The sequence below is a fragment of the Muntiacus reevesi genome, chromosome 14, assembly GCF_963930625.1.
Source record: "Muntiacus reevesi chromosome 14, mMunRee1.1, whole genome shotgun sequence".
Lineage (NCBI taxonomy): Eukaryota > Metazoa > Chordata > Mammalia > Artiodactyla > Cervidae > Muntiacus > Muntiacus reevesi.
In genome coordinates this window covers 56,867,108-56,893,928 of record NC_089262.1, presented here as the reverse complement: position 1 = coordinate 56,893,928, position 26,821 = coordinate 56,867,108, and the positions used below count along the sequence as shown (strand labels likewise).

General features: G+C 44.7%; 2 protein-coding genes across 3 annotated transcripts in view; both read right to left on the bottom strand.

Moving 5' to 3' along the window:
• The window catches only part of PIK3R1 (phosphoinositide-3-kinase regulatory subunit 1), a 77,332-nt gene extending 71,263 nt beyond the window's left edge, over nt 1-6,069 (bottom strand). For both annotated transcript variants that reach the window (XM_065905732.1, XM_065905733.1), the window contains exon 1: nt 5,736-6,069. In XM_065905732.1, coding sequence (XP_065761804.1) covers nt 5,736-6,069 — 334 coding nt within the window. The remainder of the gene's footprint in view (nt 1-5,735) is intronic.
• Nucleotides 6,070-6,319: 250 nt separating this feature from the next.
• LOC136146429 (collagen, type I, alpha 1b-like) lies at nt 6,320-26,745 on the bottom strand. The gene is made up of 4 exons (XM_065905306.1): nt 26,677-26,745; nt 18,321-18,455; nt 17,527-18,233; nt 6,320-6,456 (listed from the first exon to the last, which is right to left on the bottom strand). The coding sequence occupies exons 1-4, from the start codon at nt 26,743-26,745 to the stop codon at nt 6,330-6,332; spliced, it is 1,038 nt and encodes a 345-aa protein (XP_065761378.1). The 3' UTR covers nt 6,320-6,329.
• Between the last annotated feature and the right edge of the window lie 76 nt (nt 26,746-26,821).

The window sequence follows — 26,821 nt, the reverse complement described above, 5'->3', positions numbered from 1 at the left end:
CCACTGGACGCTATCTGAAAGAAACACATTTTGATTCTCTTATCCCTAAATCCCCACTTCCATCAACTCATTTCCTGGTGTCAGGGGAAATACGGCAGCGTGGTTGAAGAGGGCTGTGTTTATGGGAATGCCTTGTCCTGTGCGAGCAGCCTGGCGCAGAGAGGGCGGAAGGATGGCTTTTTAAGAGCTCACGTGTACCACCCACTGTGCACACCCATCACCTCACCAGGCAGGGAAGAGGTTCTCTGCAGAGAAGGTAAAACAGGGTTTGACTGGGTTTTGGGAGAATGAAATGTGCTGCTCAGAGCTGCAACTTTAGCTTCCATGCAGAGAGGAGATAAAAGACGGGGAGTGAGAGCATAAAATCTGTGCCCGAGGACACTTGCTGATCTTGATACAAGTTCTATTCACTTTGCTTAAGTGGCTGACAGAGCCCACTCTCAGCTCCACAAACTTTCCTGCCAGAAGAACTACCAGTCCTAGGAAATGGAATACAAAAAATAAGCTTTGGAGACAACCAGGCAATCAGTCAAAGCCAAGATTGCAAGATTCCTCAGATGTGAATGATGTGAATGAACAATAAACCATAATGTCTAAAAACAGAAATGGGCTGCGACAGGCTTGACTTACAAAGCATATGGCACATTTCCACAGTCACGTGGGCTGTGAACCAGTTAGATGATGCATTTCAACAGCAAGCATCTGTCCACCCGCTGAGCATCTATGGCCCTGTTGGGATAATGGAGAGTCCCCTGCCCTCATGGGGCTTACAGTCTACCTGAGGGAGCAGAAAATAAAGAAATGACACGACAAGTAAATTCTGTATTAAGTGAGATGACAAATGCTTTGCCAAAGCGGAGAGGCAGGCTGCCACAAGAGATGGAGGTGGGCAGAGCCAGTCTCCCTGAGAAGAAAGCTTTAAGCAGAGTGGAGACGAGGTCAGGCAAGAGCGTGTCTAAGCAGAGCATAAGGTGGGAGAGCGGCTTGAGGGGGGCTGGGAGGTGCGCCAGCGGGCACGCCACCTCTCTCAGGTCCTGACTCCATCGTTCATCCTGCTTTCAGCACAGAAGAGGCGCTCAGTTCCTTTAAGCTTCAGGAAGCACAAGGGGATCCAGAATACAAACTCAATCCAGACAAGGGCCAGCGTTTCATAAGAAAACTGCATGCGAACCAGATAGGAGGACGGTACATTCTCCGGAGAGGAACTGGGTGCTGTATCTTCAAATAGGTTTGTGACCCTCTTTTCTTCCCCAAAGTGGAACATGACAGCTTTACTTCTAGGAACATACAAGAAAAGTGGGGAAAGCATGTTGATATCTAAGGGGGAACTTCTCACACAGATTCTACTTGTGGGCAGAGTTTAAGGACCACTTCCTTTGACAAAGAGGGCAGGCAATGAGGGGTCTTAAAGGCACGTCCCCGCAGCCTCCTTTTATTCCAAGCTCATGGGGGTGGGGGTGCCGTGCCCACCAACCCCAGGACACTCCTTCCACGAAAGAGACCTGCAAGTCACAGGGGTAACTCTTCAATAAAATAAAGACAGTCAAACCTGAAAAGCAGGCTAAGTTGGGTAAAGGAGTAAAAATGGAAAAAAGGCCAAAGAATTCAATTACAGTAAGAAAAGAACCATCCTTTCTCACCTTCACATAATTTGTCCCTGCAAACACTTTTCAAATAAACACACTCTCAGGCAAAAGAAATCAGAGTCCCACAGGTTCCAACAAATCTGTCCTTACAACTGTTTTCCCTATCAATCTGACATGCAACTAGCATGAGCTGCTGAATCCTCTTCAGAAGACAAGATTAACATTTCTAGAAAATCTAATATTTAGCATCTCAACTCCCTACCCAACCTCCCGATACTACCTTTTCAACCTTTCAATGACTCCTAATTTCTCATTTATATTCAGGCCTGCTCTTTACTTTAGTGCACATTATGAGTCTCTTTCTTATTAAACTCTGCTAAAATTTTTCATTTTACTCTAACTTTCTATGCATTAAAAAAAAAGTAAAAGCTGTTAAAAATCTCAATTGTTACCACAGTACATGAGAAAGAAAGCATTATAAAATATTTCATATCTTACAAAGAGAAAACTTGAAGGAAAAACTGGCTTTTCCGTATGCTATAATCAAATGAAGTTACACCTGACAGCAGATATCAAATGCAATTTTTGTTTAGCAGTTATTTTTACAAAATTTTTGTCCCTAATCTTGGCAAGGCATCCCTTTCCACCTTTTAAATAATCTTTTCTACTCCAACTCAGATATGTTTATGATTTTGTAATCTTTCGTAATGTGTGCATGCTTAGTCACTGAGTCATGTTCGACTCTGTGACCCCGTGGACTGCAGCCCACCAGGCTCCTCTGTCCATGGAATTCTCCAGGCATGAATACTGGAGTGGGTAGTCATTCTCTTCTTCAAAGGATTTTCCCAACCCAGGGATCCAACCTTGGTCTCCTGCATTACCATCTGAGCCACCAGGGAAGTCCCAAACTGCGACAAATGAAAATGAAATGAAAGTCGCTCAGTTGTGTCCGACTCTTTGTGACCCCATGGACTCTAGCCCATCCATGGAATTCTCTACCAAGAATACTCGAGAGGGCAGTCATTCCCATCTCCAGGGGATCTTCCTGACCCAGGGATCGAAACTGGATCTTCAGCACTGGAGGCAGTTTCTTTACCATCTGAGCCAAAACAAATTGCCAACAACCGATGGATCACAGAAAAAGCAAGGAGTGCCAGAAAACCATCTACTTCTGCTATATTGACTACACCAGAGCCTTTAACTGTGTGGATCACAACAAACTGTGGAAAATTCTTAAAGAGATGGGAATACCAGATCACCTTACCTGCCTTCTGAGAAATCTGTATGCAGGTCAAGAAGCAACAGAACCGGACATGGAACAACTGATTGGTTCCAAATCAGTAAAGGAGTACATCAGAGCTGTATATTGTCACCCTGTTTATTTAACTTATATACACAGTACATCATGAGAAATGCCAGGCTAGATGAAGTACAAGCTGGAATCAAGACTACCGGGAGAAATATCAATAACCTCAGATATGCAGATGACACCACCCTTGCAGCAGAAAGTGAAGAGGAACTAAAGAGCCTCTTGATGAAAGTGAAAGACGAAAGTTAAAGAGCTGGCTTAAAACTCAACATTCAAAAAACTAAGATCATGGCATCCAATCCCACTACTTCATGGCAAAGAGATAGGGGAAACAATGGAAACAGTGACAGACTATTTTCTTGGGCTCCAAAATCACTGCAGATGGTGACTGCAGCCATGAAATTAAAAGATGCTTTCTCCTTGGAAGAAAAACTATAACCTAGACATACATATTAAACCTAGACAACATATTAGAAAGCAAAGACATTACTTTGCCAACAAAAGTCCAGCTATTCAAAGCTATGGTTTTTCTAGTAGAGATGTATAGATGGTGAGAGTTGGACTATAAAGAAAGCTGAGGGCCAAAGAATCGATGCTTTTGAACTGTGGAGTTGGAGAAGACTCTTGAGAGTCTCTTGGACTGCAAGGAGGTCAAACCAGTTAATCCTAAAGGAAATCAGTCCTGAACATTCATTGGAAGGCCTGATGCCGAAGCTGAAGCTCCAATACTCTGGCCACCTAATGCGAAGAACTGACTCATTGGAAAAGACCCTGATGCTGGGAAAGAGTGAAGGCAGGGAGACAAGGGGACAACATAGGATGAGATGGTTGGATGGCATCACAGACTCGATGAACATGAGTTTGAGCAAGCTCTGGGAGTTGGTGATGGACAGGGAAGCCTGGTGTGCTGCAGTCCATGGGGTTACAAAGAATCGGACTGGACTGAGCGACAGAACTGAACTGACTGAATCTTTCATATGCTGATTATTTTTCCTTTTGAATCAGTCTCCATATAAGGAAGTGTCTCTAACTTAAAATATCAAAAGTCAAATGAAGAATATGTAGTTGGTAGGAAAAAAAGAAACAGTTATGCACATACCTCCTCCCCAGCTAAGTGAAGCTATGCAAGAAACAGAATGGTTGACAAAATTACATATATATGTGTCAAACTTTTTTGACTTATCTAGAAAGAAAAACTAACTTTTGTTTTGAACTGTCAAGTTAAATGTATCATTTGGGCATTATTTCTAACAAATGGTATAATGTTTATAAAACAAGTATCCCTGCTGGGTTGCAATGGAAAAGAAAAGCTCTTCTCCTCAAGCATCTTTAGTGAGTTCCTTGACTTTTATAAAATATTCCCAATTCTATTTACCCTTGCATTCTGCTTCTTCACTCTTGGTACTTCATTCATTTGCGCTAGAATAAGTCAGTGTTAAAGAAGACGCAAGAGTACCAGGAGCTTATCCAGAAATACAGTCAGTTTTACTTGACAAAAAAACCACTGCAGTTGAGTCCACCCATTAGAAACACATCTTTTCCATACCTTTCTCAGTCTGTGGGCAAAAGATTATACAGGGGGAATAATCCTTGAGATTTACTAGTGAAGAAATGATTTGACAAGGCTGTTAACAGCAAAGCAGCAAAATGCTTGCCCTTGTGAAAAGCCCTAAGAAACAGCTGTGATCAGAGCTGAAGTGGGGACCATCTCCAACCAACAATGAGCGGCTTTGGGGTTTCCCTGGTGGCTCAGTTGTAAAGAACCCGGCTGCCAATGCAGGAGACATGGGTTCAATCCCTGATTTGGGAAGAGCCCACATGCCTCGGAGCAACTAAGTCCATGTGCCTCAACTACTGAGCCCACGTTCTACAACTTGGGAACCACAATTATTAAAGCCCAAGTGCCCTAGAGCCCGTGCTCTGCAACATGAGAAGCCACCTCAATGAGAAGCCCAAGCATTGCAATTAGAGAGTAGCCCTCTTTTGCCACAACTAGGGAAAATGAAGACACAGTACAGCCAAAAATAAATAAATAAAATTATATATACAAAGGGAAAAAAAAACCATGAGTGGGTTTGGATCAAGGTGGTTTCCATTTGAGATAAACATTCAGTGGCTTCTTTTTTTCTCATGAACAGATGACATGAACCAGGCAGAAGAGGTTCTCTATGTATCTATACTAACTACAGGATCGAGTTTAAGCTTCAGCCAGTACTCCTGGAGAAGAAACCAAGAGATAGACACCAGGTTATAAAAACACTGGTTTCTTCTCTGCTGAGTTCTGTGGTCATTTTATTACTCTCTCCGTTTTCCATGAAGATCATTTTCCATTAAATATACTTACATTAACCTTACCCTCTACTTTTCCCTAATGATTATTTGGATATACAGTACCAATTACATGAGTAAGAATGCAATAGGTGTTTGATTCCACGGTGACTCTAATCGTGTTCAGAGACATTCACTAAACAGTTTCTCAGATATCATGTCCTATTTTTATAACAACTCTCCACCCCATGAACACAAATTTCTAGCCATGTAATAACTAACCAGCTTTTATGCACCATATGTAAATTCAAGTAAAGCGGCTAAAACAATTTCTGCCCAGAGCATTTTATCCCAGCCCAACCAATCTGAGCGGAGAAGGCAATGGCAACCCACTCCAGTGTTCTTGCCTGGAAAACCCCATGGATGGAGGAGCCTGGTGGGCTACAGTCCATGGGGTCACACACAGTCGGACACGACTGAAGCGACTTAGCAGCAGTAGCAGCAACCAATCTGACTTTTCCTTTAAAAAAAAAAAAAAAGGAGTCATGAAGCAATCGCTCGTCAATACTGACCTTGTTGCTCACTGTCTGCTTCGGTTTTTGAAGGGCCTGGGGCAACAGGAAGGGGTCGCGGTGGCCGGGGCTTTGGTGTGGGAGGCGAGATCTTCTTCCTTCCAATGTATTCTACGTAAGTCCCCGGAAAGTCTCCCCTCTCCCCTGTGGTCTCGTTATAGCCATTTAACCAGCCAATTTCTTCAGGCTTGGCCTCCTGGCCATCACTGAATCCAAGGGCGACTAAGGACCCCTTGTTCACAGTCAGTATGTCCCCCAAGTGCAAGTCAATGTCCTCGTCCCGCTCCTTTTTATAGTCGTAGAGCGCCCGGTACTGGTATCCCTCCGCGCTCATGGCGGCAGACCCGGGACCATGCGACGGCTGAGGCCGGCTGCGCACTGCCGTCTACCCTGACGTGTCTACGGGGAGTGAACTCAGCGTGCGCGCGAAGGCTCCCGACACGCCTCCAGCAGGGGGCAAAGCGTCAATCTCCAAAGGCTTAGGAGGAGAGGTGATTGGCCATCCGGCCGTCCATCTGTCCTCCATGAAGGGTGTGACTCAAGTCAAGGCGCTCCTCCTCTGTGGCCGCGGTCCCCCCACCGGCTTCCTCCTCTTCAGCGACTCGTCAGCACGCCGACTCCAGGCTGACGCCCCCGGCGAGGCCCGATCCTTTCTGACGCTCTCGTCACGCTGCCCATCTGTCGTCTGACTTGACCGGGGCCCGCCGCATGCGAGCTGCACCTAGCAAAGGGAAAGCAAGACTTATGAATGAGCGGCACACGGGCCGTCTGCGACACTCTGGCCTCGGACTGCCATTCAGCAAGTGCTTCACCAGTCTGGCAGACGGACATGGGCCGGCGCCCTTGCGCCTGATGAGCGAGGCAGGCAGGTCCCTGCTTTCTAAGAATGCTCGGCGGGCTGAGAGGGCTGCTGGCACGCGGCAACATCTCTGAGACAAGAAGGGACCCAAGGAAACGTAACCCGAGGTAAACGTCCTAAGAGAGCAGAGACCGAACGCTAGGGAGTTCAAACAGGGGAGAACAGGCATCTGAAGACGGAAAGAACACGCGGCGTGAACTTCGGTGAAGCTGTGAGGAGGCGCGTGTCACATTCTGCTAAGAGCCAGAACAGGCAGTCCGATACGTGCGAAGCCAAAGAGGAGGCATCGGATCCGAGTTAGAAAGATAAGCAGGGGTTGTATGACACCACGCAGGTGACTTCATGAGTGATGCTAACTGCAATGGGAGCCAGGACAAGGCGTGGAGAAAGGGGACAGACGGGACCAGGGTTGCACGTGAAGAATCTCACTCTAATCCTGATGCACGGGAAGGGCTGTCACAGAGACAGAAGGGGAGAGCCAGGCAAGGCGTTTTGCAGCCATCTGGGCAAGTGGCCACGAGGGCATGAACCAAAGTGGCAGGAGAAGGTGTGGAAAGGCGGGAACTGAAAAGGGACAAAGAGGTGTGTGTGTGGGGGGGGGGGGGGCATGGCAGTGCTGAAACATGGATGGAGAAAGAGAAGCACCTGGGACTAGGATACTGCATCCCAGTGGGGGAGTCGGAGAGACCACAGCATGATGAGGAACAGGACCACAGAGAAGCCAAGAGGAAGGGCTCTTCCCAGCTTCCAGAGCTGAGTGAAGGTTCAAGGCACAATCCGACTACTGGTGCTTAGAGATCAGCTACTCCATCCACTATTTTAGAACTCATTTCAACATGACATCAGATAATCAAGAAATATTTACTTGTGTGTCTGTTTAGCAACATGTTAGTATGTAGTAATACAAAGAAATAAAAAAGACACAAACATTTAGTATATAATACCAGACCATAGGTCATTTTGTTGGTAACTTCCAAGCAAAAAAAAGGAAAGTAGAAAGTATAAACTGTACAGAAAAGTACAAAATAAAAAGGAAAAATGTTCTCTCCTTCCCACTTTCTCCTTTATCCCAAAGGTTATTACTGTTTGATATTAAAAAGCAATAAAAATGATATATTACTTTTAAAAAGAGAGAAAGAGAGCAAAAAGGGTGACTGATCCTGAGTTCATGAGAAAACCATAGATACCAGTATCAGGCAAAGGGAAGCCAGGAGGCCTTGGTGGGCTAGAAGTGATGCTGAGCATCCAAACCCACGTGTGAGTAGCTGAAAACCTGGTCTGTGATTCAGGATAGGGAATACACCTGAAGTTTGATAATCAGCTGCAAATAAGACACGGGCAAACTCAATGGAATGAAGGAACTCAGAAAAAAACTATTAAAAGTTTAAAAAAAAAGATCCAAGGATGAAGCATTGAGGCTCACTGAATGCTGCTGAAATGGGAAAGTCAAGGTCTGGAGACAATGCCATGTCCTGGAAATAAGGGATAAGAGGGTTCAGGTGATCTCTAAGACTAAATCCTGCAGAGGCCTCTGGGATTGTAAAATAGGCAGGGCTCGGTCACCCCAGGGCTGCGTCCACAATGGACGCAGAAAAGCAGGTGGCAGAAAAGCAGAGCAAGCCACTCTAGTCTGATGGTATAGAGGATCTGATGTTCAGTTGCTAAATCGTGTCCGACTCTTTGCAACCCCATGGACTGCAGCACACCTTTAAGGAGTTAAGGAATAAAGAGAAAGCAGATAGCTGCTGCAGATCACTCTATGGAGACAGTTCAGTGGAGAAGATGCAAGTTTCTTCTTCTTTTTTTAACTAGTGGAGGCAGAGGGCTCAGAGTCAAGAGACCCTCTTAAGATGGGCAGTAAGCAGCTTGGATTGCCGCTAGAACAGCAGAGAACAGCGTGCGCTGGGACACACTATGCGCACCCCGTTCATTTCTCCACGTTATCTTGGTCATAAAGAGGAAAAGCAAACTCACGGTTTCAGTTAAGCTGGCTGAACAATAAAGCAATGAAAACAATAGCCTCACAATGTCGGTGTGCTATGTCAAAGAGAGCTTTTGTAAGTTTTCAAGAGTGGAACCCTTTAGAAGTTTAATATTATAGGCACTCTGTGGCGCAGGCATCTTAAGAAGCAAAATCTAATCACAGATTAATTGTTATGCTGGCATTCAGAAGTGTAAAGCATTCAACTTTACATGGCTAAAGCCTCTTAGCTGTAATACAATAACGCTCTTAGGAGAGTTACATATTAAAAGAAGCAAAAACAAACACTGGAGATCTTTGTGTAGCAAGAATATTAATCTGGGGTAGTATTCTACTTCGCATTTCAGTCGGCAGAGGAAAAAAAATTAAAGCAGCCAGCAGAGCATAAGAGAAAAATAAACTATGTTATGTTTGAAGACAGCCTCTCCTTTTGCCAGATCCAGAATCAAATTAAATATTCACTGCATAAATTCACACGAAAATGTAGAACTAGCAAATCCCATTTTTAGTACTAATGTACTCTGTTACAAATGAGACACAGAACTCTAAAGAACATGGATATCTACATATCCCTAAATGCCTGGAAACCAGGCAATATGCCTAAGAATAATTTAATTTCTCCAAATTTGCCTTGAAATTTTTGTTAGCTTTTCCTGGCAATTTATGTCTTTTGGGGGGGAAAAAAAATCCTCAACTAGTAGGCTGGGTAGATCTTTCTGCCAGCTGCTGCCTATGGCTTCCTGTTTCAACAACCCAGAAGGCCAGTTTGGTGAGATTCTTAACAGAAAGAACAGGATAATGATCCCTCTCTCCCTTCTTCCCTGTCCCCTGCAATTCCTCCTCTCCCCTCTAAAAAGCCTCAGCAAACTGCCAAGGCTTGCTCATGACATATCTCTGCAGCTATGCATGTCCTGCACGAGGGGACACTGTAGTACGAAAAGCCTCTAGGTCTGCTCACGGTTTTATAAACCTAAAAACTATGTTTACACTGGCCTGAAGCTAAATCCCTGCAAAGAGATAAAGAACCCTGAGGAACCCTAAGACTAGCAACTGCTAGACTCTAGAGTAGCAATAACAATCCTCGCCTTAGATGCCAGAGACTTGTCTCTACAAAGAACCCCTCCCTCACCATTTGTAAGAACCACCTTACTTTGTGTGTAAGAATCTTGTGCAGAATTCTGGGCCCTCAACCGAAAAACAAACAAACAAACAAAAAAACATCCCCAGATCTATGACTCTAGGGCCGCAAGTAGCACACACTACTCTTATCTTCTGGGACTCCACCATCAAGGCCAGGAAGACCAATCAAATCAATCCAAGGTCAGCCATGATTCAGTGGCAATTAAGTGAGTGGAGAGCAATTAAAAGAAGCCAATTAAGAGGGAGAGCTGCCTAGCCATCTGGGGGGCAGGTGAAGGGCATCCTATGGAGAGGTACAGAGAAGCCTTGGCTAGAGGGAGGGGGCATGTGGCTGCTTTGCTGCACGCTGTACATTTTCTCCTGATGGCCACTCCCAATTAAATGATGTCATTGTCATCATGGTCATCATCTAATACTGGGAGCTATAGATGTATTAACCCATTCAACCATCACCATCAAATATTTATTAGGAGCTATATGTGTATTAACATGGGTCAGTAACCATGAGGTACAGTGCCCATGAGGTGGGTACTACCAACATTCTCACTTTACGCAAGAGGAAATGAGGTGCAGAGAGTTTGTGTCTTGGCTGTGATATCTTGACCATGAAAATGCTCAGCAAGTGGCAGGTAAAACTAGAGTTCAGATCCAGACAGCCTGGCTCCAGAGTCATCACTTTTAACATTCTAAAACCTGCTGCTCAAACTCAGTTTCCCTGGATGCCCATGGATGGTCAGATATGTCAATAAGGTCACCCATGTAGATTCCCTGCCTGCATACTCAGACCTCTCAAACTCATCTGCTTTTTACTCTCTGTGATAGTGGCCTTATTGGCATCTGTGGCTCTTTCACAATAAAACACCTGCACAAAGAGAAGCCTTTATAACTCAGCAGGAGTGCCCTCAAGTCCGAGACTCAGCATCCTGGACCATGCAGATTTTCTTCCAAAAAGACTTTACTGAGATGCATCCTTGCCAAACAAGTCCATAAACGGGTGAATCAAATATTGGGTACCGAACTTCTAGAAGGGCTACCCTCATAGCTCAGTTGGTAAAGAATCTGCCTGCAACGCAGGAGACCCCGGTTCTATTTCTGGGTTGGGAAGATCCTCTGGAGAAGGGAAAGGAATGGAGATCAGTCCTGGATGTTCACTGGATGGACTGATGCTGAAGCTGAAACTCCAATACTTTGGCCACCTCATGTGAAGAGTTGTCTCATTGGAAAAGACTCTGATGCTGGGAGGGATTGGGGGCAGGAGAAGGGAATGACAGAGATGAGACGGCTGGATGGCATCACCGACTCGATGGATATGATTTTGAGTAAACTCCGGGAGTTGGTGACGGACAGGGAGGCCTGGCGTGCTGCGATTCATGGGGTCGCAAAGAGTTGGACACGACTGAGCGACTAAACTGAACTTCTAGAAGGCTGCCCTCTTCTGGAACCCTGTCCATTTCTGCTCTACAGGCTTCAGCCTCTGTCACCTAACTGCCTCCTGCTGCTACCCCAGTCCTCTCACTGCACTTCTGACAACTCAGTCCCTCCTGGGCGGTGGGGGAGGGAGATGTAAATCATCATCTACAGTCACCGGGGAGATGATGTTCAGAGGACTGCCAAGTTGTCTTTCTCTCCCCCTCAGATTCGCCCCAGCACAGCAGAAATCTGTGCAACCTCGGACACTGGCAGTGCCTAGATTACTGGTCTGTGGTCAGTGTGGGGCCCAAACTATATGTTCCCCAGGTTCACAGGCTTGTATCTCTAACCTCTTTGGCTATATGCACCTGTCCATTGAACTATTTCCACAGTTTAGGTTTTTATATGCAGATAATATCCACCATGGGGCTTCCCTTGCGGCTCAGACGGTAAAGAATCCACCTGCAATGCAGGAGCTGCAGGTTCAATCCCAGGAGTCAGGCAGATCCCCTAGAGAAGGAAAGGGCAACTGACTCCAGTATTCTTGCCTGGTAAATTCCATGGACAGAGGAGCCTGACGGGTTACAGTCCTTGGGGTCGCAAAAAGAGTCAGACATGACTTAGCGACCAAACAACAGTATCCACCATTCGTAATTTAATGTTTTCAAATAACGGAGGCAGTTTTATGACATAGGCTCTAAGCCAGTGCATAACCTGAGTTACTGTAACAAAAGGTATAAAGGAAACCTAGGAACAAATAACAAATTAACTTACTCTTATAGAACATCAGGTGAAACAGTTCAAAAGTGACTTCATGGGAATTTATCTTGCTCCTATCTTTCAAGTCTTTTACAGACTGCCTGCAATGAAGGCAGATTTTCTCTCTCTGCTAAAATACTGACCAATTCTCACTCTGTTCCTCAGAATAAAGTAGCTTCTGATGCCCCACAAGAAGCAATCCATGACTTCTTAATGTACAACTGCCTGAAAGTAAATTTTCAATTTAACCCTCTAACCTGCAGGCATTTGGGCAAAGAACCAAACACAACTCTTTGAAAAGTCCTCTGACTTTGTTGACTTACTCATTCCCATTTACAAAGGACAGAGATTTAGAAATCTTGGTGGGGAGGCAGGAATAAAGAACATTTTCAAATCACTTTAAATAAACCAAGAATATATCCTGATCAAGTGATTCTACCTTGCCATGAAATCAGCTGTTTGGCCCTGGTTCTCAGCACAAGACAGACCTTCAATCCAGCTGCAAAGCTACAGATCAATTCCTGGGTCCCCGGCCCTACAATTCATCCTTCCATCTTCAGTGTGGCAGCTCTGAGTAGGGCAAGCTCCCTAACTAAACTCACACCACTTTTTTAAAAAACAGAAAACACAGTTCATCATCTAAAAATCTTTTCCCCTTTCAAATATGGTGTCCTGGAAATCATGAAAATCAAATTTTCTTATTAAACATAATGAATTTCAACTTAAAATGCTGGGCTCAGGGTTAAATTTTATGGGGTGTGAATTTCATCTCAATTAAAATAAAATGATGGGCTGGGATGAAGCCCCAAATCAGCATCCTCAAGTATCTCCATTCATTTTTCAAACCAACCAGAACGAGCGCCAGGCTGCCAAAGCTCTGGGGGAGCTGGGCATCTGAGCCACGACTCCTGCCCGCAGGCTCTCTGGGGGCTGGGTGTGTGGGGACAGGACAAGCCCTGGTCAAACAACAAGGACACGGGGCTCTCCAGAAAGCAAAGTGATGGGATGGCGCCAGCACTGCCGGAGGCGCAGAAACACAGCCCCAGCTGGACGCATTTCTCAGGCTCAGTGGTCATCACAGGGAGGCTGCGGCTTCCAGAGCCTGAGAAACACATCCTGTCACCCAGAAAAGGCCCTAGGGTGGACCACTCCAGTTCTCTGCATCACCCCGGGCAAGGAAGCCCTGAGAGGAGGCCGCCCTGGAATGGCAGGGTGCAAGAAGACACTCTAGCGTCTCTCCTCTTGTGAAAATAGGATGTTACAGTGGAAAATTCTCAGCAAGCAGGTGAGTGCAAGCACTGGACTTCACACTCAAAGATGCTTGTCCCCACTGGGGCCTAGATTTTCAAACTTGACCAAGTCTCTTAAACCTCTCTGTGCCACTGTTCATTATGAAGATGAAAGGAAATTATTTATACAGAGACTGAGCTCTGGGCTTGATAATCAGAGCTTAATATAATTAACACTGACACAGCGCTTACTAGGGGCCAGGCACTGTCCTTCTAGTTTTGTATATATCAACTCATTTAATCCTTGCATTCTGGGTACAGTTTATCATCTCCATTTTACAGATAGGAGAATCAGCACAGAGAAGTTAAATAGCGTGCCTCAGGTCAGACAGCTAGTAAATCACAGCTGTAGCAGCAGTATTGTTACTCCTATCATTATTATTAGCATTGAATGCTACTTATACAATTCCTATTTAAAACTGGAAACATTTGCCAAGAATTTTCCTTTGGCACTGCTTCTAAACTCTGCAAACTGTACAGAAAGATTCCTGAAGCTAGCCAAAATAAAACTCTGTTTCTTTAACTCCTTTTCAGAGTAAATAGATAGACAGATAAGGGTTGCTTGTGGACTTTGTCCATCTCGTCCTGGGGCAGAGAGTGGCTCTATAGAGGTCAGGGCTGAGGAGACCTGGGAGGGGCCAGGGATGTGTGAGAGGGTGGTATGAGGAGGGGGTGGAGTTAGGGGACAACACTCCTCTTCAGGAAGCTGTGGTGGCTGCTTTCCTATCTGCCTTCAAAGGAAACAGGTGATCCCACTCACACAATTCTCCAGGGACTGAAAGCAGGGGCTGCTCCTGCTGCAGCCCTAGCTCCTAAGGCTGAGCCCAGGGTTGGACCACTGAAGTCCAGTGAGGGAGAGGGGTCCAGCCTGGCCCAGGCACCTCCCTTTCTTCACTCTCTCCTCCCTTCTGCCAGACTCCTGTGACTGCAATACTCTCTGGGGTGATTATTAAGATGAATACCATTCTGACTACAGAATGTAGTCAGGTGTGGGGGGTCGGGGGAGTGGGGGTGAGGAGCACATATGGATAGATATACTTTAAGGAAAACAATGCTGGGAGGATAAAGTCTCCAAAGATGTTTTTATACTAGGATTTTTCTTTTTTTTAAGCAATAGGTATATTACACTCACTCTATCCTTTCAAATACACAAAAACCCTAACATCACCCAAACAGACATGGTTAGGAGTAATTACAGTCTATTTTCAGCTGCTTTGGCATCATGTATGTGAAATAGCCTTTAATTGCCACTTTCTTAAGCAAGTAATTTCAATAAGAGTGTTGGTAGAATCATGGCAGGTAATCATATTAGGGTGTAGGTGGAGGAGACGGGGATGCAGAGGGGTGGGTGGAAAAAGGAATACGATGAATATTTCAAAAATTAATTACAGGCTAAGTTTTTTATTAAAAGCTGTCATATAGTTGATATTATGCCTTGCCTTCTAAGGTGATAACCCCTTCCTTCCATTGGTAAGTAAGGGCTTCTAAGGGTTTCACTAGGACACTCTATTCTCTTGCCTTCACTGGCAAATTCCTGTGTCCTCCAAAATACAGAAGGGCTGTGGGGAGCCCGTTTAAATATATAATATACTAAAAAAGGCACTTCCCCTTTTCTTCTGCATTGTGTATGCCTCAGTTGTGGGAGAATTAAAAGCAAAACACCAAATGCAAACATGATCTTAGCTTTCAATATTCTACCTGACCATGAAATTTTTTTTTAATCTGCTCATTGACCATCTCTTCACTAAAATTCATTTTGCATATGACAAAATGCAAACACAATGGGAGCTGAACTAGAATTGTTCCTGTTTTAATAAGCAAGTGGACAATCTTTCAGATTAGATATATTTTTAGAATACTCCCTTAAAATACCCAAGAAAGATTTTGACCAACATACTAGCCTAAGAATTACATGGCATTCATGAAATTTTAATTAAAGATATGAGCAAAACTTTTAACAACACAAAATTTGAGTAAGTGGAGCAGGCTTGCATGAAAATACAAAACCCTCTATAACCAGCTTAGGTGCAGTTAACATTTCCAGCAGATAAATCTGCACCACCACCACCACTGTCAATAAGCAAAATACATATCACCTATGACTTACTGTACCACTTCTATTTCCCAAATCAACTTAATACTTTAGGGGTTTACCGTTCTTAATAAATTTAAAGACACAGCTAGAGAAAGACAATACAATTAATCAATGCAAGTCTGCTCTCTGCATCACAGAGGTGAAAAGACACAGTGATACCATCATTTTACAAAAGCAGATAAAACAGCAGATAGTAATGTGTACAATGCAAATATCTGTTATGCAACTGACAAGAACAGGTCCCGAATCAACATGAAAGTTAAAAAGCTACATGATAACACACTTTGAAAGCCAGTATCAGATATACAAAACTTTCTCCCATTCACAAAAATTTATATACTTCTATGGAAAAAAAGTACAACTCTGTAGTTGCAATTGGCATATAGAAGCTAAAGAGGCCAGTAGTTGACATAACCCAGCATTTCTGCAAGGCAGAGAGCCTCCTCCACAGGCCTTTCCAGTTTAAACCTGATCCTGAACCAAACATATCTTTCCAAATTGAAGAGGGATCCCTCAAAAAAAAAAAAAAAAAAAAAATTACCCTGGGTATTTTCTCTGGAATGACCAAAACACTTGCTTTCCCAAAGCTTAAGTAACTCTTGTTCCTAAGAAAACTATCATCTACTGCTTTTAAAAAACTATTTATTTCAAGACAGTGTACTCTATCAAGAAATTATGGCTAGGAGTGCTTTTTTTCCCTCTCTTTCAATGATTTGTGTGTTTCAATGACTTCAGTGTTTGGGGCCTTCTGTGCAGAAGTCACCAAATTCCTGATGATGACTGATAAACCTATCTTCCTACTTTGGCCTATTCTAGCTGATACCTACCTATTCTGACCTTTTCTAACTAACACCTAATCATCTTTAAAGTTGCCAAAACGCAACACAAGCTAATGAAAAAAAAAAAAAAAAGGCAAAAAAACCCACTTCACAGAACGCCTGGGTCACTTACATTGTGAATGTCCCGCCTAACAACTAAAACTTCAGCCCCATCACACTGAAATGACAACCTAATGCTGCGTTCAAAACCCGGAACTGTTTTATCCTTTCGTACTTCGCACAGACTGACAAAGAGGAAAGAACTGGAGAGGGGGTTAAAAAAGGCCGGAAAAACCCCTATCGCTTCTAAAGTCATAAAACCCCCAAACCCAGTAAACTCACACTTACATACCAGCAGTGCTGCAGCTACACCAGAGATTAACGGTAAAAGTGAGAGCTTTCTGATATTAACTGCGTCCAGAGAAGCAGAATTTCCCCAAATCCAGTTCACACACATTTTGCATTCAACATGTAACAGCCATTCCGCTCACACCCTTTCATTACACGATCGAATCTGGTTACTAAAGTACATTTCTGCACTGGAGCGGTTGGCCTGAGCTTTCCCGTTCTCTTTGTCTTGTGATCTGCCGGGCAGTTTCTGCCCTTGAGAAGTGAGCGTAAGAGCTGTGGATTCCAGACAATTCCCGCACGATCTTTCAGCTCGGGCTTCCACGCTCTCTCGCTCCGTCTAGCCGGCTCCATATTGCGGGGCCAGTCCCTCCGGTCTCGCCTCACGTTACAAAAAGCTAGATTTCCGGGCTGTCCGAAGACCCCATTAAATCTGCCTCCAACAACCTGCCACAGGCCCGGGCGGCATCACACGCCGAGTGGGGCCCCAGCGACCGGCCGCCCCGAGGCACACTTCCCCCACCCCGGAAGAGGAGGGAGGCAAACTTCGAAGGGCGGGGGCCGCGGGCGAGCCCCTGGGACCCCCGCCCGCCCCGGGGAAGAGCCCGGGCAGAGACCCGGGTGCAGCCGGAGAGCGCGGGGGAAAGCAGAGATCCCGCCCGCTATCGCGAAGGCGGCGGTCAGGGCGCTCTCCTCCGCTGAAGGGCTCCGGAAAACTGCAGCCGGGCGACTGGGGGAACCCTCAGGAAAGTGTACGGTGACGGAGAGGTGGCGGAAGCCCGAGTTCGCCTGCAACTCCGGGGACGAATGCTCCCAGCGGCGCGCACACCCCGCTCGGAAGAGGACCAGGGAAACGGGAGCCGCGAGGGAGCCGGGAGCACGCGGGGACGCTGGCCGCGAAGGGGACCCGCGGCTGCCCGGAGGGCGGCAGATGCCAGCGGCAGGGAGGACGGCGGCCAGCTCGCTTCCCCCGGCTCGGTTCTGCAGAAGGAGAAGCGGCTGCTGGTGACAGGAAGAGAGTGGCTGTGGCCGCGCGCGCACGCACCGCCTCCCCCTCCCGAGCACACACCCGGACCCGCTGCCGCCGCCTACCTCCCCGGCCGGCCGGCTTCCTTCCTCTGTTGGGCCCAGGCTGCACCGGCAGCCTCTGGCGCGCACGGCTCCGATGAGCCCCTGACCCAGCTCAGACGCGCTAGCCGTTCCCCACCCGAGCTCGCCGTCTCCAACCCGCTGCCAGCCGTGGCCGCCGCTTCCTCCAACTCCGCTCCAGCTGCTCGCGACTCCTCTCCGCGCGCCCGCAGCTCCAGGGCCCAGCAGCGACCCCGCCTCCGGCCCCGCCCCGCGCGCCCCGCCTCCGAGCCCGCGCCAACCAGCGCCCGCGGCTCCGCCCCTCTCCGCTGGCACCGCGCCCTCCGCCGCTGCCATTCACCGCGCGGCCTGCGAGCCAGCTGGGCGGAGCTCGGAGCCGGCTGACCCTTCCTGCGGCCCGGCTCGCCTTCCGCCCCCAGCCGCGGGAATGCCCTGGGCGACCCGGCCGAGTGCTCTGGGTTTTCGCCCGCCGGGCCGGCCAGGTTGTTCCCCGCCTGGGCCTTAGCCGGCTGCCGGGCGTCTTCGAGACCGGAGGCGGCGGGTCTGGGAGAGACCGAGGACGAGTTCAGACTTAGAAGCTGCGTCTCTAATCGCGGTGTCTTGAAACACACCCCAGCCTCTTTCGAGCCCCCAGCGTTCCAGCGCAGTGGCTGGGGCGGGGAGGACTCGGAGTCCAGGCTCGCCAAAGCCGGAGGCCCTGCAGTTCTTGGCTAGGCCAGTGCGGCCGCGGGGGTGGGCGGAAAAACCGCGCCACCCCGCGTGGCGCCTGGGGGTGAAGGAGGGGTGAAAGGGTGAACCGGAGGGACGGGCGCTCGCAGCCTGCCTCGAACTCCAGGAGCCTTACTGGCACTGCCGCCCCCGGGAGCCAGGCGGGCCCGCCAGAAGGGCAGAGTTTTATGAGGAGGGCGCACGCTGACTGATGCGTCCCAGTCCTGAGATGATGGAGCAAATGTAGGTCGCTCAGGCAGACCGCACTTGTTAGTGGGGTCGGTGGGAGGAAGCTCACGTGTATTGTAAATTCCTTAAATTTGTTAACTTTCTGTGCACATTTTTCAGCTAGTCCTCATTATTTTAGTTGCTCAAGAAAAATCTGCTGTTGATACAAACCTTCCTCTGACGGTACGATGGGATGCCACCACCCGTCCGCCTTTTAAAAACCTCTTCCCAAATTCCTCTTTCTGCGGTTTCAAGACCTGCACCCGCCCAACCTACTTGCCCTAAAGCCCTGTTCCCAATTTCCTTGCAAGAATATTACTTTTTTTTTTTTAACCAATAACTTAATTTTGTCAAACTTTGAATTTGGTGGGGTTTTTTTTCAGGTTTTTTTTTTTTTTTTTAATTTTCTGGTGTTCTTTCTTTCCTTTTCTTTCTTTATTTTTAATGGGCGATGGAAGTAGAGGAAGAATATCCTGAAATTTATTGACTGTCCTTAGGAAATACAATCATCCCTAAAGGTGACTCACATTCTGATGGACAGCCTAGTTCTGCTTTAGGATCTTCAGGCCTGGCATTTTTGTTATTCCAACGTATTTCTTGAGGTGGAGATACAAAAGCAGACAGCTACCTACTTGTGTAAGAATCCACTTCATCTAAAAGTAAATATGAAGTTTACCAAGCTACATCATTCCCACACATCTGTGCAATGAAGGACCTCATACATTGAGCTTTATAAATGAAAGGAGGGGGCCTCACCCTGTGACAGAATAACTTTTATCCAATCCAATAAGCTGAGATATAACTGCTATGACATTTGCTGTATTTCCGTTAGGCATGGGCCTGCAGAAACCTTACCAGCTGTCTCTTTTCCTACATAATGAGTTCCTGGAAAGACACTTATATACTGCTCTAGTGGGGTTCTAGTTTCCCTAAACTAAAAATAGCATGAAATCCTTGATCAAGCTTCCTTTTCTAGATAGATTTCAGCCACTTATTTCCAGTATATATATATTTTTTCTATCATATTTGGACACATAGCATAAGTCCATAGAGTGTTGCATGGAAGGACAAATGGCTCTTTCCATAAATTGAATAATTTTAGTCTTTGTTTCATCTCTGTTAAATTGATACCTCTTCACCATTTCACTAATATTCAAATATTTATTCATTTTCTACTAGCTTGAATAATAAAAGGGAAAGTCACCAGAACAGCAGTATTCAGATTTTAAAAAAATAACCTTTGCCTTTAATCTAATCTTATCTGAACTCCCAAAATGTAACTGTTATAAGAAGCCATATGGTGAGACCAAGAGCATCTTTAGGTCTTTGGACCTGCGATGGCATTACTTCTTGGGAATTTGTTGGAAGTACAAATTCCCTCTTCAGTGAAATAGACATACTGGGGGTAGAGCCTGTGAATCTGTTTTAATATGCCTTCCAAGTGGCATGCTAGGGTGTGAGAACCGTTGCTCCAGGCCTAAGGCATCTGGAAACACAAACTGAAACCACTGCAATAAAATGCTCAAATAAATGCGCAAACACCACCGTTCAATCAGTAACAGCCGAACTGGTGGCTGGCAGCAGTGCCACCATCAAAGAGCTCAAAATGTCAAAGGAGGTACAGTTTTCCAAAGGGAGAGAGGATGTATCATGTGGTGACACGATATTATAGTTGGTGACAGCGAAGGTGGCTCAGAAGGCAGACTTACAAGGGTCAAGGGCCCCTAACACTGAAAGGCTTTCAGAGGCCACAGCGAGCTGAGAAGTACCCTCCTCAAAGAGGACCAGTAGGATATTCTCGTTTGTCACCATCACTCCAGCTACTTCAATGACAGGAGTGTTAGGACTTCCCTGGTGGTTCAGGGTTGAGAGTCTTCCTGCCAATACAGGGGGCACTGATTCAATCCCTGGTGCAGGAAGATTGCACATGTAAGCCTGTGCCTCACAACTACTGAGCTTGTACTCAGCAACAAGAGAAGCCAGTGCAAAGAGAAGCATATGCACCACAGCTAGAGAGTAGCCCCCACTCGCTGAACTAGAGAAAGCTCACATGCAGCAGCAAAGACCCAGAAGAGCCAGAAATAAATATAAATAAACAACTTAAAACAAAAAGAATAAACTTCCATTAGATTTTAAACCTAAGTCTGTCATTCAGGGTCAAAATCAAAATTAAACAAGAGCAAATGCCTTCAAGCCTTTGTCTTACAGCCCGCAGCAGGGGCATTGTGTACGAGCTTGCTAGATATGCAGAATCCCAGATCTGCTGAATCACAATCTACATTTTAACGAGGTCCCCAGGTGTTCTGTATGCAAGTTAAACTCTGAGATGCTTTTAGACGGGTCCTCAATTTTGGAATTGCTTGGGGAGCTTATAAAAATCCCAATGCCTGGATTACACAACAGACAGATTATATTAAAATCTTTGGGGGCTGGAACAGAGTCATGAGTAGCTTTTAAAGTTCTTCATGTGATTCCAGTATTTGAAGCCAGGTTCAAGAACCACTGTCTTAAAGGACCCAGGTGGGAAAGGTGCCATAGGAAAGCCAACTGGGGAGAGACTGGAGCCTAAATGGCTGGTCTTAAAGGAAGCAACTGGTACTAGAGTTTAGCTGACTGTGACCACACAGGAATGTGAGCCCAGATTTGCAAGGCCTTTCAGAAAGAAATTGGAAATCCAGATTTTTTTTTTTATGGGCGATTTCCCAAGTATTAAATGCTGGCAATTCATTCAACATTTTTTGAACCCTAGGTTTAGGCCACATAAGTTATGACCACCAGTTTATAGTTTTATGATGCTCTATGACATAAAATTTAGTGAGCCTAAAAAAAGAATAAAAAAGAAAGGACAGCCAAGAAGATAATGAACTTGAGGTCAAACTGTTAATCTCAAGGCTCATGTATTTCAAATCTTCTGTTCTCTACAACACCAAACATTTGCAGGAATTCAATGGCTGAGAATTGGTAATGGGTGAGATACTAGTGCTAGCAACCTTGGGGCAAAATACTCTGACATTTTGCCCAATATTTTTATTTTCCCTATCTCCTGCCCTGATATCTAAAATGGGAGAAAAATCAATCTTTGTGTTATTTAGCTTAAAATTTTCCTCTCTTTGTGAGCTAACCAGGTTAAACTCATATTACGAGTAGCATAAAAAAATTATTGGCTGGAATAGTACTTCCTAGCAGAGGGAGAATTCAGAAGGCCAACAGACTGAGAATTCTCATTCTGCTGTTTCTGAGCTTGTACATGCTGATAACCATGTTGAAGGATCAGAAAGAGAGGCAACTTCCTCACTGTACCCTCACTGAACATGTCAGAACATCATCACCTGTACTCAAGAGTTCTTTGGTCGTAATCTGTGGTCTGGGCATTTCTTGTCTCTTTCAGCTCTTTAGTCCTCACACTCTGGGAAGGAAACTGAATAAATCAACCAGTATGCAATGGAAGTAAATGAGCCACCTTCGTAATAGTTTCCAGTTAATTCTATTCTGTATCTGCTCTCAAAATCCCCTGTAATAAGAAGCTGGATTAAAAAAAATTAATATGATACTGACTTGAGTTGATAAAATATGAAACATGCAAACGAAATTTTGTAGCTATTTTCTTGAATGCCAGGAACCACTTATATTTTGTATAACTCCAGCAAATAATAGACTTCCTGGTGCACTGTGGACACTCAGTAAGGGAGAAAGGTCTGGAGGTTTAAATGAAACAACTGGAAATTCTTGTATGTGCTACTGTTAAAGCAATAGAATGCAAAGGTTGTTCAGACAGAATCTCTGAAGGTCGGAACCAGATTTGAGGACAGAGCAACAGGGCCATTAATGCTGCTAGACGGTGAGTGGTGCTAAAGCATCACTAGGCCTGGAGCAGCTGGAAAGCTACATGCAAGGAAAAATCAACCTTGATGTTAGTATCCCACTGAATATGGGTATTGACTGAAAATGGATCATAGATCTACACTTAAAAATTGAACTATAAGCCTCTAAAAGAGAACATAGGTTGAGGAAAGGGTTCTTAAATATTAGGACACAAAAAGCAGGAACTATCAAGAGAAGAAAATCAATAAATCGGGTTTCATCAAAATCAGAAACCTGTGTTCCTCAAAAACCACTCATGAAAATAAAGAGCCACATCTTGGAGAAAATATTTGCAAAACATATATCCAACATTAAGACTTGTGTTTAGAATAGGTCAGGAACTTTTACAACACAATCATATTTTTTTTTTAAGTAAACAAAATAGTTTTAAAAATAGACAAAGGATTTGAAACCTTTACCCAAGAATAAAGTGTACAGAAGCTCAGCATCTTTAGTTATTAGGGAAATGCAAATTAAAACCACAATAAGAAGGGATTCAAATAGATAACTTGCATGCAGTGTTGATGACAGTGCTGTTCATAATAACCAAAAGTTGAAAACTACACAAGTGTTCATGAACAGATAAATGGCTAAACTAAAGTATACTGATGTGCAATGGAATATCATTTGGCCATAAAAAAGGGAATGAAGTTCTGATACATGCTACAACGTGGGTAAACCTTGAAAACATCCATACTACATGGTGGTGGGGAAACTTGAGGGATGTTTCATCCTGGCTTTGGAAAAACTTCCTAAAGTGTCCCAGGCACATGATGGAGAGCACCCCTCCCCCAGCAGTGAGCAGTGTTGTTTATATACCCCACCTCGCAAGCGTTCCCTTGGTACTATTTCACTTATACTCTTTGACTCCCTTTTGTGTAGGCTCCTTGAGGCTTTGTCATTTTGATTAAAAATTGTTTACAAAGCTTACAGTATGCTTAGTTAGCTTTCAGCTTTCTGAGCTAGCATCACATTCCAGTCCTTCCAGTTTTAGAGACTAAAATCTAGTCGCCTTGTTTAGACTTGGGTGATACATAAGATTTTCTCCATCACCATCAACAGACTCTCCTTCTCTGGCTGGTTGCTCATACGTTCACTGTTCATATGGATTTCTTTTTCAGAGGGTCACCTTTTCCAAAGTCTGGAGCCACCTTTCGCCAACAAAAGCAACCTCTTTAGATCTATAAACATGAGTCGGTTGAGCTAAGGAAGCAATCCTGAAATGTTCTATGTTTTTTAAATTTAAAATGGGGTTGCATTTGGAAAAGGACAAGAAGTGTAAATATGATGAAAAGCAAGCTGATAAATTGTATTTCTTGGTGATTCAACTAATTGGAAATTTCACCCATAGTTGATTATATTCTACACCCAAGCTCTGAGCACTGGCACAAATTGTTAGGGTGCTGTTACAGCTGTCTGGGTAAAAGGATTGGTTTAAATATGCTCATGTTGGCACTGCCAGCATAAAAATTAAGGGCAAAGTCACACTGATAGATAATGAGCCCTTTATCAAGGAAACTGTGTTGGACAATCTCAGTGCTCAGAAAGAATTTTTCAAAAGAAACCCCAGCCTTTGTTCCCTCCACTGGAGGGGATCCAGAACTGTCAGTGCTGACCCCAAGGATTCAGACAGCCTCACAGAATAAAGGAAACCCATTACCATCAGCCTCTCCAGTCTAGTCTCCACCACACTGTCTTTCCTCTAGGTCTTGCCAAGCTGGGTGTGCAAAGAAAACACTTTAGATCAGGTAAGGCTATATTCTGACAGTACCAATTTTCTAAAAGTAGTTAAAATCTTTTGTTGGGTGACTGTATCACAATGTTAACAATGATTTCCTCTCTTCAGTTATGAACAACATGCATTGTGAGGGAATGACGGCTCCTCATTTAGGATGGTTTGGGGGGGCATGAGCTTCTTTAACCATGGATATGTTTGAAAAATACATCTTATGCTTTCAGTTGTAAAAAGGGAGGCATGCTTATGATGGCTTTTGTATTGGATTGTAACGATTCAAGAGGGCTTGGTCATGAATTCTCTCAATTGATGCATCTGTTTTACATTGTAGGCAGAACATGCATCATGATTTCCATTTTGCAGATGAAGAAGACGACCTGGGAAGGCCATGTGATTTGACCCAGGTCTCATAGATGGAGAGCAGCAGAATAAAATCTCTGCTGGGCTTTTTAACTCTAGGACTAAAGCATGTGCTGCTTTGTTGTTTAGTGATACCTCTCTTTCGGTTAACGTGCTCCTTACCCTGAATCTGGGATAAGTCACTTCTAGGCAACTTTCAATCTGATCATTGCAATTATCAGCTAATCTATCATCACTACAAATCCAGGAGAAACTTTGCTTGTTTTATGTCTTTTAGTCATGAGGCTTGAGAGATCTTAGCTCCCTGACAAGGGATTGAACTCACAGCCTTGGAAGGTAAAGTTTAAACCATGGGACCACCAGGGAAGTTCCCTCAGGATCTGGGCTGATCAGAGAACTTCACACCTCTGGGAACACCTCATCTCCCTCTTTGGGTAATCCTGAATCACAGAGTTGGCTAGTACCTGCTGCATCTATTAGGTTGGTTCAAACGTAATTGTGGTTTTGGACTGTGAACTTTAAATCATTATAACTAGGTCAAACACATCTTTATTAACCAAAATAGGAACCGTTACAATCAACACATTTTTGCCAATAAGAAATAAACTTGTTTATGCCTATATTGTAAAAATCCATGCTTCAGGATTTGACAAACTCTTGGAAAGTATTTTCTGCATCCTGCTGGTTGTGGAAGAACTTTCCCAGCAAAATGTTGTTGAGAAGCTTGAAGAAGTGGTGGTTGGGCTGACAAGAAGTCAGGTGAATATGGCAGATAAGGCAAAACTCTGCAGCCCAATTTGTTCAACTTTTGAAGTATCTATTGTGTGATATGTGGTCAGGCGTTGTCGTGGAGAAGAATTTGGCCCATTCTTTTGACAAATGCCTGCTGCAGTTTTTGGTGCATCTCATCGATTTGCTGAGCATACTGCTCAGATATAATGGTTTTGCCAGGATTGAAAAAAGCTGTAGTGGATCAGATGGATCAGATGGGCAGCAGACCACCAAACAGTGACCATGACCTTTTGTGGTGCAAGTTTAGCTTTGGGCAGTGCTTGACAACCACTGAGCTGGTCATCACTGGTTGTCATTTAAAATCCAGTTTTCATTGCACATTACAATCTGACTGAGAAATGGTTTGTTGTTGTTGCATAGAATAGGAAGATAACACTTCAAAACAATGATTTTTTTGATTTCCAATCAGCTCACAAGGTACCCACTCACTGAGCCTTTTCACCTTTCCAATTTTCTCCAAATGCCAAATGACCATAGAATAGCCACCGTTGAGTTCTTGGGCAACTTCTCATTTAGCTGTAAGAGGATTAACTTCGACGATGCTCTTAGTTGATCATTGTCAACTCCCAATGGCTGGCCACTATGCTCCTCATCTTTAAAGCTCTTGTCTCCTTTGCAAAACTTCTTGAACCACCACTGCACTGTATGTTTGTTAGCATTTCCAGGGCCAAATGGGTTGTTGATGTTGCGAGTTGTCTCTGCTGCTTTACAACCCATTTTGAACTCAATAAAAAAATCGCTTGAATTTACTTTTTGTCTAACACCATTTCCCTAGTCTAAAATAAATATAAACAGCAAGTAATAAGTCATTACCAGAAAACATAAAGCAAGAAATGCACATTAAAATGATGTATAACCACATTTAAGAATGTATTCCAATGTCAAACAACAAACTTCCAACAATTCAAAACTGCAATTACTTTTCTACCAAGCTAAGAGTTTAATTCTCTTATATTTCAGGGAAGGAAACTGAGTCTCAGAGAGAGTAGATAACTGTCTCTATGATGCTGAGTTAAGTGATGCTGCAAGTCACATAGCCAGTTAGTGATGAAATCATGACAAGAACCTACATCTCCTAAATGCAGGGCCTTACTGGTCTGGCCCATGGCCCCACTGGTATGATTCTGGTTTAGCTGGTGCCTGGTAAGCACTTGCCAAATATAACAGGCACTGTTGACTTACGGAAGACAAGATTTATGACTCGTATACCTGACTACAGGTCTGTCAACAATGGCCTTGTAAAAGATTAATAATCTTGTACATAATTCAGGCACTGAGCCACATGAAAAAACAGGCAGAACCATGCAGGCTGATGATGTAATCTAAGGACAAAGCTTCTTTAAATGTGAAATGCTATAAAAGACTCTATCACACAATTCTGTGGCAAAGAGATGGCAATTCCTGCTATTTTTTCAGTCACTCAATTCAAAAGGAAAAAACAATATGTGCCCATTTCCCAAACCATTTACCTGGCCAAAAATGATGGCACATACCCTCTCCACACCCAGCAACACCACCATCTCCCTTCTGCAAGCCATGTTGGACCACATTAAAACTGTGTCCTGACATTCCCCTCATGCAGGAGACATTCCCTCACCAATCCTTGGTATAATA